Source organism: Megascapheus bottae, chromosome 37, assembly GCF_031878675.1.
Source record: "Megascapheus bottae isolate mThoBot1 chromosome 37, mThoBot2.hap1, whole genome shotgun sequence".
In the NCBI taxonomy this organism is placed as follows: domain Eukaryota; kingdom Metazoa; phylum Chordata; class Mammalia; order Rodentia; family Geomyidae; genus Megascapheus; species Megascapheus bottae.
The window spans coordinates 4,699,895-4,718,480 of record NC_143545.1 but is presented as its reverse complement, the minus strand read 5'-3'; the positions used below and the strand labels follow the sequence as shown (position 1 = coordinate 4,718,480).

Genomic DNA, 18,586 nt, shown 5'->3' with positions numbered 1-18,586 from the left:
AAATCGGTGAGACTCAGCTCCAGTAAACTACTCAGTAAAAGCGACTGTTGGCTCAGGTGGTAGAGCACTAGCTTTGAGCTAAAGAGCTCAGGGACAGCACCGAGGCCCTGAGTTCAAGCCTCAGGCCTGGCAACAACAACATAAAAATATTCCAGAATACTTGCTGGCCAGGATGGAAGCAGAGAATGGGTGAAGATGAAGAGAGGTGGAGGAGCTAATTCTTGTCCGTGTTTCTTTTTTCATTCACTCATTCATTCCGTTCATTCAGCCATCCATCCACACCCGTTCATTCACCTTCCTCACTCATTTCTGCTTTCCATGCCATGCATTCCTCTGCGAGCCGGAAGATAAATGCTCCAAGAATAAGTCAGATCCCTGAGAATTAAGTGAGCTGATTTTAATCTGAAATAAGAACGTTAACTAAAACGCTTGTAATGGAGAAGCACAACCCTAGAATCCTCCTGCTGTGTTCTGCCCAGAGGAGGCGCTAGGGGGCACCGGAGAGAAGTAACTTCAACCTGGGGTCTCAGTGCTCTGCAGTCTGTGCCACTTTAATTTCAGACCATAGGAAAAAGTGAATTACATATAACCAAGATGACGTAGTTAAATAATATATTTAACATTTAAATAATTATAAGTAAAACATAGCACCATCATGTAAATATGATATACTAATTTAAAAAGTAATCAAATGGTTGTAATACAATGCATAATTAAACAGCATAACTATAATTTAATATAATATTAAATAATATCTTTTTTAACACAACTTTATTAGCATTAATGACAAAGGACTTTGTGGTCAGGCTTTTGCCCAGTTTGTGTCACATTAGGGATGAATTATGAATTATGAATTGTATTCATAATAATAGTCAAGAGATGCTTAAGAACTTAGTCATATTGAATTATTATCGATATTAATACCACGGATACTAATCGTATTAGTATTGATAGTGACCATACTGATTATATATGAACAACTAATTGTTGATATTAATGTTTATAAAAGTAATGCTGGTTATGAATGTTAATATTGTTAATTACTAATATAATAATTGATCAAAACCTTGGAGCTTTTTCACAATCTGTGTGCATGTGTGTGTTAGAGAATACACATAGGAAGGAGGGAAAGACAAGACAGCAAGGACAGAGGAGGTGAGAGAGAAATAGAAGGCCATTTGCGTGCATTCGCACATGCAAATCTGCACGTGTAAAACCAGACAGGAGCGTTTGCATGTGTGCAAGTTTGCATATGTAAATTTTAATCTGTAATTTACATATGTAAATTCTGCAGCCACAAATCCACAAATGTAGTTACACATAGATTTGCATATGCAAAAATACACATTTGCGTGCATTCGCACATGTAAATCTGCACGTGTAAAACCAGACAGGAGCGTTTGCATGTGTGCAAGTTTGTGTATGTAAATTTTAATCTGTAATTTACATATGTAAAGTCTGCAGACACATAAACCCACAAATGTAATTTAGTTACACATACATTTGCATATGCAAAAATCCATATTTGCATACACTCGCACATGCAAATCTGCACGTGTAAAACCAGACAGGAGCGTTTGCATGTGTGCAAGTTTGCATATGTAAATTTTAATCTGTAATTTACATATGTAAATTCTGTAGCCACAAATCCACAAATGTAGTTACACATAGATTTGCATATGCAAAATCCACATTTGCGTGCATTTGCACATGCAAATCTGCACGTGTAAAACCCGACAGGAGTGTTTGCATGTGTGCAAGTTTGCATATGAAAATTTTAATCTACATTTGCACATGCAGGCTTTAGCCCTTGTGAGTTTGCATATGTAAACTGCATGAAAATTACATCATTACCTGCATGTATATCATATCTCTATGTATGAAGCTTCCCCTTTGTTCTTGGATAAAAGGCGGGAAACCAGGGGCTCTGGGTCAGGGTCTCCCGGCTTCTTTGCATGGTGATATGGTCTCTGGGCTGGGGGGTGGGGGGAGGTTGTCTGGTGTGACACTTTCTGGGTGCACAAATGGACAACACAGGACCAGAAAACAAGTCTGTGAGACTGAAATAAGAGAGTAAGGTTGAGGAGGAAGACTATTTTCACCCCAACAGATGCAGCCAAAGAGAACCAAACATGCCAGGACGTGGTAAGAAACTTTCTTTTCCATACCTGGGGAGACAATTGTGTCTATGAAAATGTGGTATTGTTTTTGCTTGGAAAATAATCACGTGAATTTTGAATCCAGCTCTGAGGCGTGTGTGTGTGTCTGTGTGTCTGTGTGTCTGTGTGTGTAAGTTCTGGAGCTTGAACTCAAGGCCTGCATGCTTTCTCTAAGCTTAAGTGCTCAAGGCTAGTGCTCTACCTTTTGAGCCACAGCAATTCTTTTGCTTCTTGCTGTTTTATTGGCCATATAAGTCTCAGATTTTTCTGCCTGGGCTGGCATCGAACTTCAAGTCTCACATCTCAGCTCTCTGCTGTTCTGTTGTTCTGTTTTTAAATTTTGATCATTTCACTTCTTCGTTCAAATGGTGCTCTATTGGAATAATTTATTTGATTTTAAGTCACAGACTTATTATACCACACGAGATGATATAACACCATAATATGAAAATTGAATGCTATAGGACGAGTTTCTGAGATCAACTTTCACTGCAAATTGTTCATTATAACTTGCCAGGAAAGCTACAAAAGTTAAGGTCGAGTAGCTGGATATTACTAGCTACTCAGGAGGGTGAGATCTGAGGATCACAGTTCAAAGCCAGCCTGGATAAATCAGAGAGACTCCTATGTTCAATTGATCAGCAAAAAAGCTAGAGGCAGAGATGTGGCTGAAAGGAAAGAAATCCTGCCTTGAATGAAAACAAACAAAAACAAAAACAAGCAAGACTTCCATCTCCAGTACTGGTGCACACAGAAAGGTAATTTCTATTTTTGTGTATTCACACACACACACACACACGCACAGAATGGTGCTATCTCAGGGCAAAAAGAGTGTGTGGGACTCTTTTTCCATGTTATATGTACTGTAGCATTCTGTTTGATTTATTTTCCTGTCTTTGACTTATTAATGATACCTTTGTCCAGAGGCCTTTCCATGGAACATTATTTAATTTATTTATTTTAAATATAATTTTACTGGGAGAGAGAGAGAAGGAGGGACAATATCCAAAATTTAAATATATTCATGACCTGACTTATGGAACTGTCAACCCTCTATCATCTTCATAGTAAACAATAAACATCATTCAGTAAATACATAGAATGTTATATATAATTTCATTATACATTTATATAATTTATTATATATTTATAAAAGTTGTATACAATTGATATATGTTTATATATGTATTTATAGAATATAATTTATTATATATTTCTATGATATATAATTTTATTATATATTTATAAAATTTAGATATAACCTATCAATCCAAAAGCCAGGTAATGAGCAAACAAGACAAATCCATAGAAACAACATTAATAACAATAATAGCAAAAGCATCCACACTACCACCACCACCACCACCAAAAAAACCCCTATATTTCCACTTCCTGGAAATTGTTTCCATATAGTATTTTAAATCACATTGCACAAGAACGGTGTAACCTTTCTGAGGTTACACTTTCTAAGCAGCAAGCCCGCTTACTTTGGGCTCTCTGCTGTGGATTTGGTGTGAGCAGAAATCCTAGCTCAGAGCCCAGAAGAGAATCTCTTCTGCTGTCTTTCAAGATGGCTCCCTCTTCTCCAGGGTTCTGTGATCTCAAACCTTCCTTGGACATTTGAAGGTGACATGATCACTGTCCCATTTCACAGAAGCACGGGGACTCCACCCTTTTATTTTTCCTCACAGTCTACTCTTTTTTTTTTTTTCTTGCAAAATATCCACATTGATTCTGCTGGTCGGTGAGTAAAACAGCTTTTACTTGAGAGAAGTTAAAGCTTCTTTTAACATACAGATAGACGGGGCCAGGAGTGTGGCATAGTGGTAAAGTGCTTGCCTAGCATGCACGAAGTCCTGGGTTCGATTCCTTGGTACCACATACACGGAACAAGACACAAGGTGGTAGCTCAAATGGTATCGCTCTAGCCTTGAGCAAAAAGAACCTCAGGGATAGTGTTTAGAGCCTGAGTTCAAGCTCCAGGGCTGGCAAAAGACACAAAAATTTAAAAATACAGATATCTACCATGGCTGGTTCACAATTCAGATCTTAATATGCAGATACACACTAGTGTGAGGGAGGGGGGCAGTGGAGTTTGTAAATAAATGGTGCCCTCATTTGGTGGACAGTAGTGTAAGGGATGCATCTTGTGCTTTTTCAGGGATTATTTCTTGGGTGTTGCAGTTTGTTTTTACTTTAGTGGGTCAAATAGAGCTTTCTAGAAGCTTCTAGAAATTTCTTCAGCAATGAGACTGACTTTTTCTCCTATACTTCATCCCACTTAGGTAATAATATTTACTGGTTTTGTAAGGGAAGATGGTATATGGTCATCATCATCATTATTATTATAGCATTCATATATATTATAGCATATAATATAATTGTTGTTGTACCGATTGGCTTATGTGTTTAGTATTTATAAGAGCTGAATTCTACAAAGCGGTGTGAACAGTGAGAAAAGTTGGTTTCATGAAACATTGGTCAATACTACTCTATTACAATAACTTGCCATTTCAAAATAACAACAACAAAGTCAGCTAAAATATACGGTGCTCTTGTCAAGCCTTGGCGCTCACGCCTGTAATCCCAGCTACTCAGGAGGCTGAGATCTGAGGATCAAGGTTCAAAGCAACCCCGGGCACAAAAGAACCAGAGACTCTTATCTCCAATTAACCTCTAGAAAACAGGAAGTGGGGCTTGGCTCAAGGGTAGGGCAGTAGCCTTGAGCTGAAGACCTCAGGGACAGCACCCTGGCCCAGTTCAAGCCCCATGACCCATTAAAAAAAAAAGAAATTAATCATATATTTGGCTATTTGGATATTCCTATTTGTGCATTGGTTCAGGGTCTTCATTTTCATTTTCTATACATTTTGATTGCAGATATATATGTATATAGCATATAAATATATTTTTAAAACAAAAGCGATCTTGAGAAGATGCCAGAAAAAGGTTAACCGAGCCAAAATATCCCAGAATAAACCAGAAGCAAGCATTCAAGAGGTGAGCTACGCAGACATAAGATTTGTGAAATCTCACCAGAAGCCAAGACAAGCCAAGATGGACCCGAGCCTCCGAGAACCCAAGCGAAGAGCAGATAAAATACATGGAGGTGAAATTTCACAGAGCACCAGAGAGACAGCCCAGAAAACAGGGTGACCGGCACACAAGCAGAGGTACGGGATCTTAGAGGGCCTGTGGATCTTATTTAAAGATACATAACAGCTTTGGGTGAGTTGTTGTTGTTGTTATTTGTTTGTTGGCTTTGTCAGTCCTGGGGCTTGAACTGGTGGACTGGGTGCTGTCCCTGAGCTTTTTCACTTAAGGCTGGAGCTCTACCACTTGAGCCACAGCACCACATCTGGCTTTTTGCTGGTGGTTTTTTGGAGGTAAGAGTCTCCTGGACTTTCCTACCCAGGCTGGCTTTGAACTGTGATCCTCCTATCTCAGCCTCCTGAGTAGCTGGGATTGACAGGTGTTGATGCTTTGCAAGGTGGAGAGGGCAGTGACTTCCACAGGGGAGATGGGGCATGGGGATGAATAGGAGAGGAAGAGGTGCCATGTTCTCTATGAAACCCAGACACTGGGAGCTCTGGACACTCAAGTGATCATTTCCTGGCTTCTGATTTCCATCCCCGTGCTCTGTTCCCTGGAGAGTCATAACTGGAATCCTCACCGCATCCTGTGTCACGTAGCTGGTGACAGTGGCTGCCTTGCTGAGGAACTGGAAGTCACTAGAAAAGTCTGTGGCACCTGACATTCTAGCTACTCAGGAGACTGAGATCTGAGGATCATGGTTCAAAGCCAGCCTGGGGCAGGAAAGTTCATGGGACTTTGATCTTCAATCAGTCACCCAAAATACCCAACGTGGAGCTGTGACTCAAGTGTTAGCCTTGAGCAAAACCAAAACAAAACAAAAACCTCAGTAACAGTGCCCAGACCCTGAGTTCAAGACCACGACACACACACACACACACACACACACACACACACACACACACACGCACACGCACACGCACATAAATTGTTCTCACAATAAGGGGATGGCTTGACTTGCTATGAAGAATCAAATTCACAGCCACAACCATTACATTGAAAAAGAAGATTCATTATTGTCTTTCCCCTGTCCCCCCTTCATAGTATTTTCTAGACAAGGAGAACAAAATAGAACCTTCTCACCTGAGGGTAACGGTCACTTCAATACTATTTATTTATTTATTTTTGCCAGTCCTGGGTCTTGAACTCAGGGCCTGAGCACTGTCCTTGGGCTTTCTCAAGGCTGGTGCTCTACCACTTGAACCAAAGCACCACTCCCAGTTTTTGCTGTGTATGTGGTACCGAGGAATCGAACCCACAGTCCCAGGACTGACAAGAAAAGGAGTGAACTGGTTCTGTTTTGGAACTTTATACTATTTTCCTGCTAGGAAATCTTAGCCACCTTGGAAATGGAAGGATGGATATCACCTGAGCAACTGGAAATGAGCAAGGCCTGGGACTGGAAAGGGATTTGTCCAGTGAAGCCATATGTTCAGTTTGTGCTTGCACAAAGCGTATTTTCCTGAGAGTGGAGGGATTATGGGAAGAACTTACAGAAGCTTACCCAGTGCTTACACAGTGCACAAAGAACAGTCAAGAATAAACGGGCTGGGAAGGTGGCCTAGTGGTAGAGTGCTTGTCTAGCATGCATGAAGCCCTGGGTTCGATTCTTCAGTGCCACATCCATAGAAAAAGCCAAGCCGTGGTGCTGTGGCTCAAGTGGTAGAGCTCTAGCCTTGAGAAAATCCAAGGACAGTGCTCAGGACCTGAGTTCAAGACCCAGGACTGGCAAAAAAAAAAAAGGAATAAATAAAAACTAGGATATCTGAGAAAGCATCTATGGGAAATAATTAGGAAAAGAAGCACTATCATCTGTAATAATGGAAGATCGTAATCTGTAACCCTACTCATGTAGCACTTACAATTTGAATTTATTGTACTCCTTACAGAAATTTCTGCATAGCTTTCTATGTTATTTATTTATCTTTGGTTTATATTCTTCCCCAGGGCTGGAATTCAGGGCCTGGGCGCTGTCCCTGAGCTTTTTGTCTGCTCAAGGCCAGTACTCTACCACTTGAGCTACAGCACCACTTCTGGCTTTTTCTATGTCTGTGGTACTGAGGAATCGAACCCAGGGCTTCGTGCATGCTAGAGAAGCATTCTACCACTAGGCCACGCTCCCAGCGCCTGCCCATTTCATTTTAAAGCTCTTGTTCTTTTGTTTTTATGCAAAGTTTCAAGATTGGAAGGAGAATCACTGGTTTTACTTGAGGGGAAATGACATATGCCCCGATCCCTGTTCATCCACTAAGGCTTATACCTGTGACTGTAGTATGTATGATTATCTGTCGGCTGGGGACCATAGCGGGTGCCTGTCACCTCAGCTACTCAGGAGATGCGACCCGAGGGCTGCAGTTCAGAGCCAGACATGGAGACAGCCTGGGAAACAAAGAGAAAAACTAAAGTCAGAAGTAGAGCCGTGGCTCAAGTGGAACAGAACCACCTTTGAGCAAATAAGTAAATAAATAAAGCCTCAGGGACAACACGTAGGCCCCCAGTTCAAGCCTCAGGATCAGCACAAAAATGAATAAACAAAAAGAATATTGTTTCACCCAAACATGTCATTTTCAAAACTCGACCTAATAAACATGTATAAAATCCACTGGCTATTGGTTGATGTTTTTATAATTGTATATAATTTATAAGCAAATGATGCCTAATATTAAAAAAAATTAATCTCAGAAGGTTTTAAAATGTTTTACGTGTGTGTGTGTGTGTGTGTGTGTGTGTGTGTGTGTGTGTGATTGGACTTGAACTCAGGGCCTGGGTGCTGTCCCTGAGCTGCTTTTGCTCAAGGCTGGTGCTCTACCACTTGAACCACAGCTCCACTTGTGGTTTTCTGGTAGTTCATTGGAGATAAGAGTCTCATGGACTTTTCTGCCCAAGATGGCTCTGAACCACGATCCTCCTATTTCAGCCTCCTGAGTAGCTAAGATTACCAGTGCCCAGTTGTGTCTGTCTCACTGATGGTGGAATCAGTGACTATTTCATTTCCCCTCTTAGTGCCTGTGGGTAAGTGTGCCTCGGCGAGTGTGCTAGCCCTCGCCTGCTGGCTGGGGTGGAGTGGGAGATGTCTCACCTCTCATCCTGGGTCAATCACTCTCTCAGCCCCCACGCATTTACTCTAGTCCAGACAAGAGAAAGGAGACGAAGAATAAACATAATCATGCATCATGGCAATAAATATATAGCTAAATAATCAACGATAAGAATCAAAACAATATAAGCTGGCAACATGGTGTCGTGGCTCAAGTAGTACAGCGCCAACCTTGAAAAAAAAAGGTTAAGGACAGAGCTTAGGCCCTGAGTTCAAGCCCCAGGACTGGCACATACACACACACACACAGGAAAAAGGAGAAAACCAGCGGGCACAAACACTCTCTCTCTCTCTCTCTCTCTCTCTCTCTCTCTCTCTCTCTCTCTCTCTCTCTCTCTCTCTCTCTCTCTCTCTCTCTGCCATATCATTTTCTTCTGTTCTGGGAACCCGTGTGGAAAACACCTCTGACTGTGTCCAGTGTAACCGTCATACTTTTCACAGAATCTCACCACAAAGTCACTTGTGGCTCAGAACCCCACCCTGTGGGGGCACACAGGAAGAGAGTAGGGCCCCACACAAGCCCACCTGCTTTTTTTTTTATTCTTTCCTTTTTATTGTCAGTCCTGAGGCTGGAACTCAAAAACTGGGCTCTGTTCCTCAGCTTCTTTTGCTCAAGGCTGGTTGGTGCTCTACCACTTGAGCCACAGCCCAATTTCTGGCTTTTTGCTGATTCACTGCAGATAAAGAGTCTCATGGACTTTCCTGCTCGGGGTTGGCTTTGAACCCCGATCCTCAGAGCTCAGCCTACTGAGTAGCTGGGATTCCAGGCGTGAGGTACTGGTCCCTGGCTAAAGAAACTTTTCAAATGCTGTGGGTTCTTTGCTAACTGTTATATGTTTGCCTCTGAATTTTGGAGACAAATCTCCATTGTATAAGCATAACTCTTCTGACATGGCAGTCAGATTTTTCTGATTAATAACTTGACACTTGAGCATGCTTTCATTTCCTTTGTAAAACCAATTGTTGAGAAAAAAATGTCAAATATAAAAATATATCAGTTTCCCTTCTGGAAAAAAAAAAGGTGATGAACTGAAAAGAATATTGGTAGAAGACCTGTCAAAATTCCTATGGTAGGGCCGGGAGTTTGGCCTAGTGGTTAAAGTGCTTGCCTAGCATGCATGAAGACCCGGGTTCAATTCCTCGGTACCACATACATAGAAAAAAGCCGGAAGTGGTGCTGAGGCTCAAGTGGTAGAGCTCTAGCCTTGAGAAAATCCAAGGACAGTGCTCAGACCCTGAGCTCAAGCCCAGGACTGTCAAAAAAAAATTCCTATGGTATTCTTACATTCCACTTGTTTTGTATTCATTTATGTTTTTGTATTTTATTATCTAGAAGTGGGACAAAGGAAATGCCATTTAATGACGTGGTTTATGAACACAGTACATCTTGATGAATGTCGCTCTGTTAAACATTTTCACCCTTTTATTTAATGCTTGAACTTGTTCCTTACTTTTGTATTTTCTCTTAATTATGCTAAATATAAATAGGAATAAAACATTTTTGTCTGCCTTCTTTATTTCAACATACTCAAACTTCAGAAAAGTACCTACAAAATAATATTCACTAAAAAAACCCCCTATATTGGATGCAATTTATTTTCATCTGAACTCTACATATCACACCAAAATATTTGCTTTTATTCTCCTCAGAACGTCTTTTCTTGTGTTTTGAGATCTAATCAGTGTTTTCACTTATAATTTTTACAACAGATGGATCATCTCCTGTTATTTAAGTATTATGTCATATCTCATCACTTTTTAAAATAACCTAAATGAACAATTACACACGCAACCAACCTTGAAAAAATTTTATGTAACATATCCAATTTTATATAAATATACACAATTATATTTTATATAAAATAGTATATAATATATATATACTATATAGTGTGTATATATTAAATATACCACTTGAACCACAGCTCCACTTCTGGTTTTGGGTGATAAGAGTCTCACTGGGACTTTTCTACCTGGGTTGGCTTCGAACTGTGATCCTCAGATCTCAGCCTCCTGAGTAGCTAGGACGACAGGCGTGAGCCACCTTGCCTGAGCCTATTACTATTAATATGAATATTTTTCTTTTATTTACCACGTTGTTTGAGCAGATCTTTTGCTTCTACAATCATTGGATTCCTTCTGATTACCCACGCCAGCATTGTCACCAGCCAACCTCATTGACCACGCTGGCCTCATGTACCTGCCTGGGGCTTAGGCTGGGGGGGGGGGCCAGGCCCCGCAGGAAGAGGACATCACGGGAACAGCTTCTCAGAAGCCATGTTCAAGTTCAGATCACACATCCCGTGTGAGCCTGCTGCGGAGAAGATAAGCCACAAGACCCTTCCTTCTCTGATCAGGTGAGAGAGAGAGACAGACAGACAGACAGACACAGAGAGACACAGAAACAGAGACACACACAAAGAGACAGGAGACAGAAAGACAGAGACAGAGAGGAGACAGAGAGACAGAGACACACAGAGACAGACAAGAGACAGAGAGAGAGGAGAGAAGAGACAGAGAGACTTAGACAGTGTGTGTGTGTGTGTGTGTGTGTGTGTGTGTGTGTGTGCACGTGTTTCTAACAACTATTTGCATAAGATAAATTGCAAGCTTAAGGGTGTTTCTAAAATGACACGAGTTATTTCTCAGGTGTTTCATTAGCAAGAGTGTCATGGCTGGGAGAGTGGCCTAGCGGTAGAGTGCTTGTCTAGCATGCAGGAAGCTCTGGGTTCGATTCCTCGGTACCACATACAGAGAAAGCCTGAAGTAGAGCTGTGGCTCAAGTGGTAGAGCTCTAGCCTTGAGCAAAAGAAGCACAGGGACAGGGCTCAGGTCCTGAGTTCAAGCCCAAGGACTGGCAAAAAAGTGGCTATATAGTGTATATATTTAAATATATACACTATGTAGTATATACAGTATTTTGCATACAGACACATTATATTATATATACATATATACACACACTAGCTACACACATATTTCATAGAATGTATATTGTATAATGAATATCATAAACACAAACAATATAGTATATAGATTATGGTACATCTATTATATAGTACACAAAGAGTACATACTCTATAGGATATATGTCGCGTCTATATAGGTATATATAATATATGCTATAATTCTATAAATGCTATTTAATACTGTATATAAACCTAAGTAAGATTGTGTATGTTCCTAATGATATTATTGATGTTATTTTTATGCTCACAGATATGGATAACGCTTACTGAAAATAATAAGAGGCAAAAACACCCAACAAAATATCCATGTACTCTTACATTTGCTTCCAAAGCAATTCTTATTACCCCTAAATATAAGCAAAGCTCTGCCCAGAAAGCCATACATAGTGCTATTTACTAGCAGTCCTCTTGATTAGATGCCTTAATACACATTGAAATAATTACCTTTGATTCAACATCTCGATTATATGTATTTCAAATATCAGCTATGTTTTTACGCTATTTTGAAAGAATCAGTCAATAGTTTCCAACCCAGTGAGATGTAGGAAATTCATCGAACCTTTGATTTTTTTTTTTTGTATTTATATTTTTGTGGGTTATTTTTTTGTTTTGTATCTCATGTGCTCAGGCCAAAGTTCATCTATCACAAAGCACAAAACCAGGAGAGGGGAAGAAAAGAAGGAACGATTCAGCTTTCTTTAGCAATTATGAATTGAACCTGTTCACTCGGTTTCTGGAGCTCACGTGGGATTTTTACCTATGGGGCTGGTTCGAGACCGGCGGGCCTTCGGTTTGGGTATGTGATTATGTCATTTTACTTCTCTATCATATATTTTCATTTTTTAAACATTTTTAATGATCTTATAAAGGTACAGAGGGGTGAGTTACATAAGTCAGGACAGGAGGATATTTCTTTGTGGACAGTATCCCCCCTTCCCTCGCTCTCTCCCCATTTCTCTCTTCCCAGCCCACCCACAAATTTTCATTTTTCCACATCGTTTTTTTTTCCCACCTAGTTTACCCTTTTTCCCTCCATGTCGGTGCCCCCCTCACCCTCCCACAGAGACAGGAACACAGGAGGCCACAAGAAAAACAAAAGCAAAACCAAGAAAATAACCCTCCTGCTTCCATTTCCTGGAGTCCATTTCAAGAAATATTCTTTTATAAGCTCACAGGTACAAATGGCGCCTCTGTGTCCCTCCCTTAAAAAAGCCTCCTGCCTTTGGCCTCACTGTGCTCTGGATAATTTTGAAGACAGACAGAATGTTTACATAAATACCTACCTATGACCTTAGCAATTTTCCCCCCATTTACTTGACATTCACGTCATCTTGTGCTGGTGTTGAATCTAAACTGAAGCTTTTTCAGGACTTTCCCTTTGTGACAGTTCTCTATTTCCAATTTCAAGTTGCTTGAAAGAGCAAAATGCTAGGATGACTTAGAGTCAGAGAAGCTGATTTTGTATCCAATTTGTAACACTGTTTAGCATAGAGATGGGAGAATCCAAAACTTTTATATACTTTTTTTGTTGTTGTTGGTCCTGGGGCTTGAACTCTGGGCCTGGGTGCTGTCCCTGAGCTCTTCAGCTCAAGGCTACCACCCTACCCCTTGAGCCATAGCACTACTTCCAGTTTTCTAGTGGTTCATTGGAGATAAGAGTCTCACAGACTTTAGTACCTGGGCTGGCTTTGAACTTCGATCCTCAGATCTCAGTCTCCTAAGTAGCTAGGATGACAGGCTTGAGCTATGTGCCTGGCTACTTCTAGGTGCTTTGTTGTTGTTGTTGTTGTTACACACCTGGCAGTTTAAGCCCCAGGAATAATAGCACATACACACCAAGTAGATATTAATACGGAAAACTATCGCAAAAATGAGGAAAAACATCATATAAGGAAAATATAACATGTATGCCACACATCCAGAGTGGTCCACTAGCTGAAGCAAATGGGAATATAAATGAGAGTGTGGGAAAGCGAATCTGGCATGCTGGTGTGATTTGCTGTCTTTCTCCAGGGAGGTGCACATGGTGTGATTTGAATAAACCACAATCAACAGTCCATGATCCCTGGAAACAATGTCAAAACCCAAGGCTGGCGCCGGTGACACATCAGACACAACACTGTAAGTCCTGAATCCCTTTCCCAGGTATAGACCGAAGCTCATTTTGAAAATCATTTCATTAGCCATGTCTGAAATCCCAGTTACTTGAGCTGTGGCTCAAGTCTTGAGCTGAAGAGCTCAGGGACAGCGCCCAGGCCCTGAGTTCAAGTCCCACAACCGACCAAAAACAAAAACAACACTGAAATCCCAGCTCCAGCCAACACCAAAATAACATCATTCATTGACACATTCATCACAGGATTTGGGATTGTTTTCCTTTTCAATGTTCTATTTATTATTTTGTTTTTGTTTGATATCAGACCTGAGGCTTGAACTCAGGTCCTGGGCACTGTTACAGAATTTTTTTTTTATTCAAGCCTGGCGCTCTACCACTTGAGCCACAGCTCCACTTCTGGTTTTTTTTTTTGCTGGTTCATTGAAAACAAGGGTCTCATGGATTTTTCCTGCCTGGGCTGGCTTTGAACCATGGTCCTCAGATCTCAGCATCCTGGGGAGCTGGGATGATAAGGGTGAGGGACGGTGCCCCAAGGTCTCTTTCATTCTTCTCTTTATCTTTGACTGAAGCGCCATTATTTTCCGTCCGACTCATTGCTGCAGCTATGGCGATTCGTTTCGTGGTTATGGTAGGAATCTGGACCACTGTCTACATATTTGGTAAGTGATAACCAAACACAAGCAGCTTAGAACACCAGGCCCCCGGGGGCTCCTGCCTGTCATCCCAGCTACTCAGGAGACTGAGATCTGAGGATCACAGTTCAAATCCAGCCTAGGGCAGAAAAGTCCGAGAGATTCTTATCTCCAACGAACCCACCAGAAAACCAAAAGTGATGCTGTGGCTCAAGTGGTAAAGCACCAGCCTTGAGCAAAAAGAGTTCAGGAACAGTGCCCAGGCCCTGAGTTCAAGACCCAGACCTGGCAAAAATAATAACAGCAATAACAACAGAAACCTTAGAACATTGAGGGATCAAACAATTGTAATATATTACAATTAGCATTCAGATGTGTAGAAACATAAACTGGCCATCTTGAATAAATATTCTTAGTGTATTTTTTGCTTTTGAGTCAAAATACTTGCCCTGCTATTTTTTGTTTGCTAAATAATACAAGTTATTTTTTAAAAAATAATTATGATTGTTTTGACAGCATTGCCCCACCAAGACGTTCTGGTTCCTTCCACAGGTAAGTTTACAAGGTTGGAGAGATTGTTTATGTTAATTTTGAATGGGGAAAAATTTTTTAAATTAGGATTAGGTTAATAAGTGCCTAAATACATTACAGAACAAATTGTGTATGCCCTGATATGCTTAGATTTAATATGTTAAAAGGGAAGTAGAAAACCACTGATTTTTTTGTCTGCATTTCACTATAATTTTACATTTTCTGCTAGTTTTTATTGTAATTAATAGAAGAGTTACATTATATTCTCCGTAATTTCCCAATTTTTATAAAACAATAGATGAGATTGGGTGTTCATGGCTCACGCCTGTCATCCCAGCTACTCAGGAGGCTGAGATCTGAGGATCATGGTTCAAAGCCAGCCCGGGCAGGAAAATCTGGGAGCTTCTTCTCTCCAGTGAACCATTAGAAAACCTTGAGTGGCGCTGTGGCTCAGGTGCTTGAACACCGGTCTTGAGTACAAACACTCAGAGACAGTGCCCAGGCCCTGAGTTCAAACCCCAGGACTAGCACACACACACACACACACACACACGTGAATGAGTAGCTGTCCTCTATGGCAAGTCCTTAGTTTGTGCTTCCATACAATATATACAGAGAGACATCTTTGAGTATAAATAAGATGAATACGTTTAATTTAGATAAGATATTCTAGAATGTTCAACAGTCACAAAACTAATGGCGTGTCACCCTCTTTCTGGAAGCTGGCGGGGCCCCGTGCTCTGAAGACTGGGTCTATTACAGAAACACCTGCTACCATTTTTCTAAGGAGAAGAAAAACTGGTACCAAAGCCAAGCGTCATGCCTGTCTCAGAACTCCAGCCTCCTGCGAATCTACAACAGGACGCAGCAGGTGGCGTCCTGGCTTTAGAGATGGGGTGAATGTGGACGTGGAGGTGGGAGGTGGGGGAGGGCTGGGGAGGGAGAGACCAGGCTAAGCCCGGGAGAGGAGACACACACGTGGTGAATTACAACTCCTCTGTACAGCTACTTAAAGACAATACAGCTGGAAGGATGGACAGACAGATAGATGATAGATGGATAGATGTGTAGATAAAAGTAGATAGCTAGCTAAGTAGACAGACAGATGGATAACTAGGTGGGTGGATAGATATATGATAGAGACAGGTGACACAGACAGATAAATGATAGAGACAGGCAGCTAATCAAGATAGACAGGTAAGTGCCAGCTAGAAGATGATAGATCCATAGATGACAGAGACAGGTGGACGGGCAGACACACAGATGGATAAATGATATCAACAGACGGTTGAAAGAGACAGGCAGATGGACAGAGGCAGAAGACAGAGAGACAAAGTGACAAGAGAAACAGACAAATAGATGATAAGGATGACAGAGAGAGGGGACAGACAGACAGGTAGAGAGAAATACAGATGATGGGAAGATAGACTGGTAGATGATAGAGACAGATGACAGAGAGATGGAAGGATAAATGATAACAAAATATGGATGACGGATGGATGGATGGAAGACAGATGGACACATGGGTAGATGAATGATAGAGACAGATGAATGACAGGGAGACAGAGACATGGACAGACAGACAGACAGGTAGATAGACAGATGATGGATGGATGGATGGATGGATGGATGGACAGCGATAGACTCTCCCCAACTCTCTTCCTGAAAATGGATGCCGTCCCAAACACTCAGATACCTCATGTGGCTCTTCTGTTTCTTTATGTTGGGGCCATTTCTGGGATTTGAACTCAGGGCCTGGGTGCTGTCCCTGAGATTTTTTTTTTCCATTCAAGGCTGGCACTCTACCACTTGATTCACAGCTCCATGTCCAACTTTTGGTTGGTTCATTGGCAATAAAAGTCTCCTGGACTTTCCTATCCAGGCTGGCTCAGATCTCAGCATCCTGAATTGCTGGGATTACAGGCGTGAGCCACAGCGCCTGGCTACATACTTATTTTTTAAGTACAGGCTAGGACTTTTTCCCCAGGTGAGAAAGAAATGATGCATAATGGCTTTGCCCTGCCGATACGTCGTGGAGTACTGACTTTGTGTTTTTTTTTTTTTTTTTTGCCAGTCCTGGGCTTGAGCTCAGGGCCTGAGCACTGTCCTTGGACTTTCTCAAGGCTAGAGCTCTACCACTTGAGCCTCAGCACCACTTCCAGCTTTTTTCTATGTATGTGGTACCAAGGAATCGAACCCGGGTCTTCATGCATGCTAGGCAAGCACTTTAACCACTAGGCCAAACTCCCAACCCTGACTTTGTGTTTTATCTGTGGTTTAAAACAGGATTTTCTAAGACTGATCAAGAATTACTATTGGTTGGGTCTCGTAAAAACTCCAGCAAGTGGCTTGTGGCAGTGGCAGGATGGCTCTAATCTGCAACCCAAACAGTGAGTCTCACCCCGCGGGTCCTGGGTTTCAGACTTGCTCTTGAGTTATTTGTGTGATCTCACCTGATTTTCTTGGGCTCCGTCTCAAGCATTCATTCCCATGTCCTAATGTAGCTAGAAAATCATACCCAGACCCTACATTTAGGAGAACACTAGTCCACGAAACCAGGTGTCTGTGCTCATGCCTGTAATCTTGTTTACTCAGGAGGCTGAAATGTGAGGATCGTGGTTGGAGGCCAGCCCAGGGCAAAGAGTCTGTGAGACCTTTTTATTGCCAATGAATTCCCCAAAAGTGGGAAGGAGAGGTGTGACTAAAGGCTTAGCACCAAAGTCAGAGCACATGACCTTTTTCCACGCAGAGCCTGGGCGCTGTCCCTGAGCCCTTCTGCTCAAGGCTGGTGCTTTATCACTTGAGCCACACCACCAGCACTTCTGGTTTTGAACCAGGATCCTCAGCTCTCAGCTTCCTGAAGTAGCTGGGATGTCAGGCGTGTGTCAGCAGTGAGTGGTTCTTCAATTTCTTTCAAATATAGTTTCATGTTTCTTGTTATCATCATCTACATCATCAGAAAGTAACGTGCTGTTCTCTTGAACCCAGGTTAACTATCCTGGAAATGCAAAATGGAACATGTAGCGTTTATGGCTCAAGTTTTAAAGCCTACACCGAAGATTGTTTAAGTCTAAACACATACATCTGTATGCAGGAGACTGTGTGACCATTGAGTCACAGCAAAACCCAGGACTAGAGGCCTGAACCAGCAGGTACAACGCCATCGAAGACTAAAGAAAGCAAAGAAAATTAGACAAGCACAGAAGACCGACTGTGTGTGTGCATGTGTGCGTGTGTGCGTGTGTGAGTGTGTGTGTGTGTGTGCCAATCCTAGAGCTTGAACTAAGATCCTGGAAGCTATCTCTGAGCTTCTTCTTCTTCTTCTTTTTTTTTTTTTTTGCTCAAGACTGGTGTTCATACCTGACATCGTAGCTACTCAGGAGGCTGAGATCTGAGGATCAAGGTTCAAAGCCAGCCAGGGCACTTTTAGTCCATGAGACTCTTATCTCCGATTAACCACTAGAAAATGGGAAGTGGGGCTGTGGTTCCAGGGGTAGGACAGTAACTTTGAGCTGAAGAGCTCAGGGACAGTGCCAAGGCCCAGAGTTCAAGCCCCATGAAAGAAAGAAAGAAAGACAGACAGACAGACAGACAGACAGACAGACAGAAAGAAAGAAAGAAGAGAAAGAAAGAAAGAAAAAAGAGAAAGAAAGAAAGAAAGAAAGAAAGAGAGAGAAAGAAAGAGAGAAAGAAGAGAAAGAAAGAAGAGAAAGAAAGAGCAAGCAAGCAATGGTAGGGGTTAAGGCAGAAAATCTGTCTTCCCTTCACAAACACCACCCTTAAGTGTGGTGGACAAATTTTGAGAACAGAGCTAAGTGGTAAACCACTGGGTCCTAGCATTTCCCTCCTGACCGGAGGTGTCAGGGCACGAGCAGGACCTGAGGGTACACCAGTGGCCTGGACTGTTGGCAGCTCTTCTGATTGGCCAGGATTCCACGCTGATTGGGTAGAATTCCACTCTGGTTGGACAGAATTCTATTCTGATTGGA

General features: G+C 41.8%; 1 protein-coding gene across 2 annotated transcripts; it reads left to right on the top strand.

Moving 5' to 3' along the window:
• The first annotated feature begins 10,651 nt into the window (after nucleotides 1–10,651).
• Nucleotides 10,652–18,169, top strand: Klrk1 (killer cell lectin like receptor K1). Of its 2 annotated transcripts, none has more exons than XM_090325330.1 (8): nucleotides 10,652–10,706; nucleotides 11,947–12,114; nucleotides 13,332–13,439; nucleotides 14,037–14,093; nucleotides 14,583–14,618; nucleotides 15,320–15,468; nucleotides 16,884–16,987; nucleotides 17,586–18,169. In XM_090325330.1, the coding sequence occupies exons 2-8, from the start codon at nucleotides 12,078–12,080 to the stop codon at nucleotides 17,701–17,703; spliced, it is 609 nt and encodes a 202-aa protein (XP_090181456.1). In that variant the 5' UTR covers nucleotides 10,652–10,706; nucleotides 11,947–12,077; the 3' UTR covers nucleotides 17,704–18,169. The 2 variants fall into 2 exon arrangements, with proteins under 2 accessions (XP_090181456.1, XP_090181455.1); XM_090325329.1 differs by having other exon boundaries at nucleotides 14,004–14,093.
• Nucleotides 18,170–18,586: the final 417 nt, after the last annotated feature.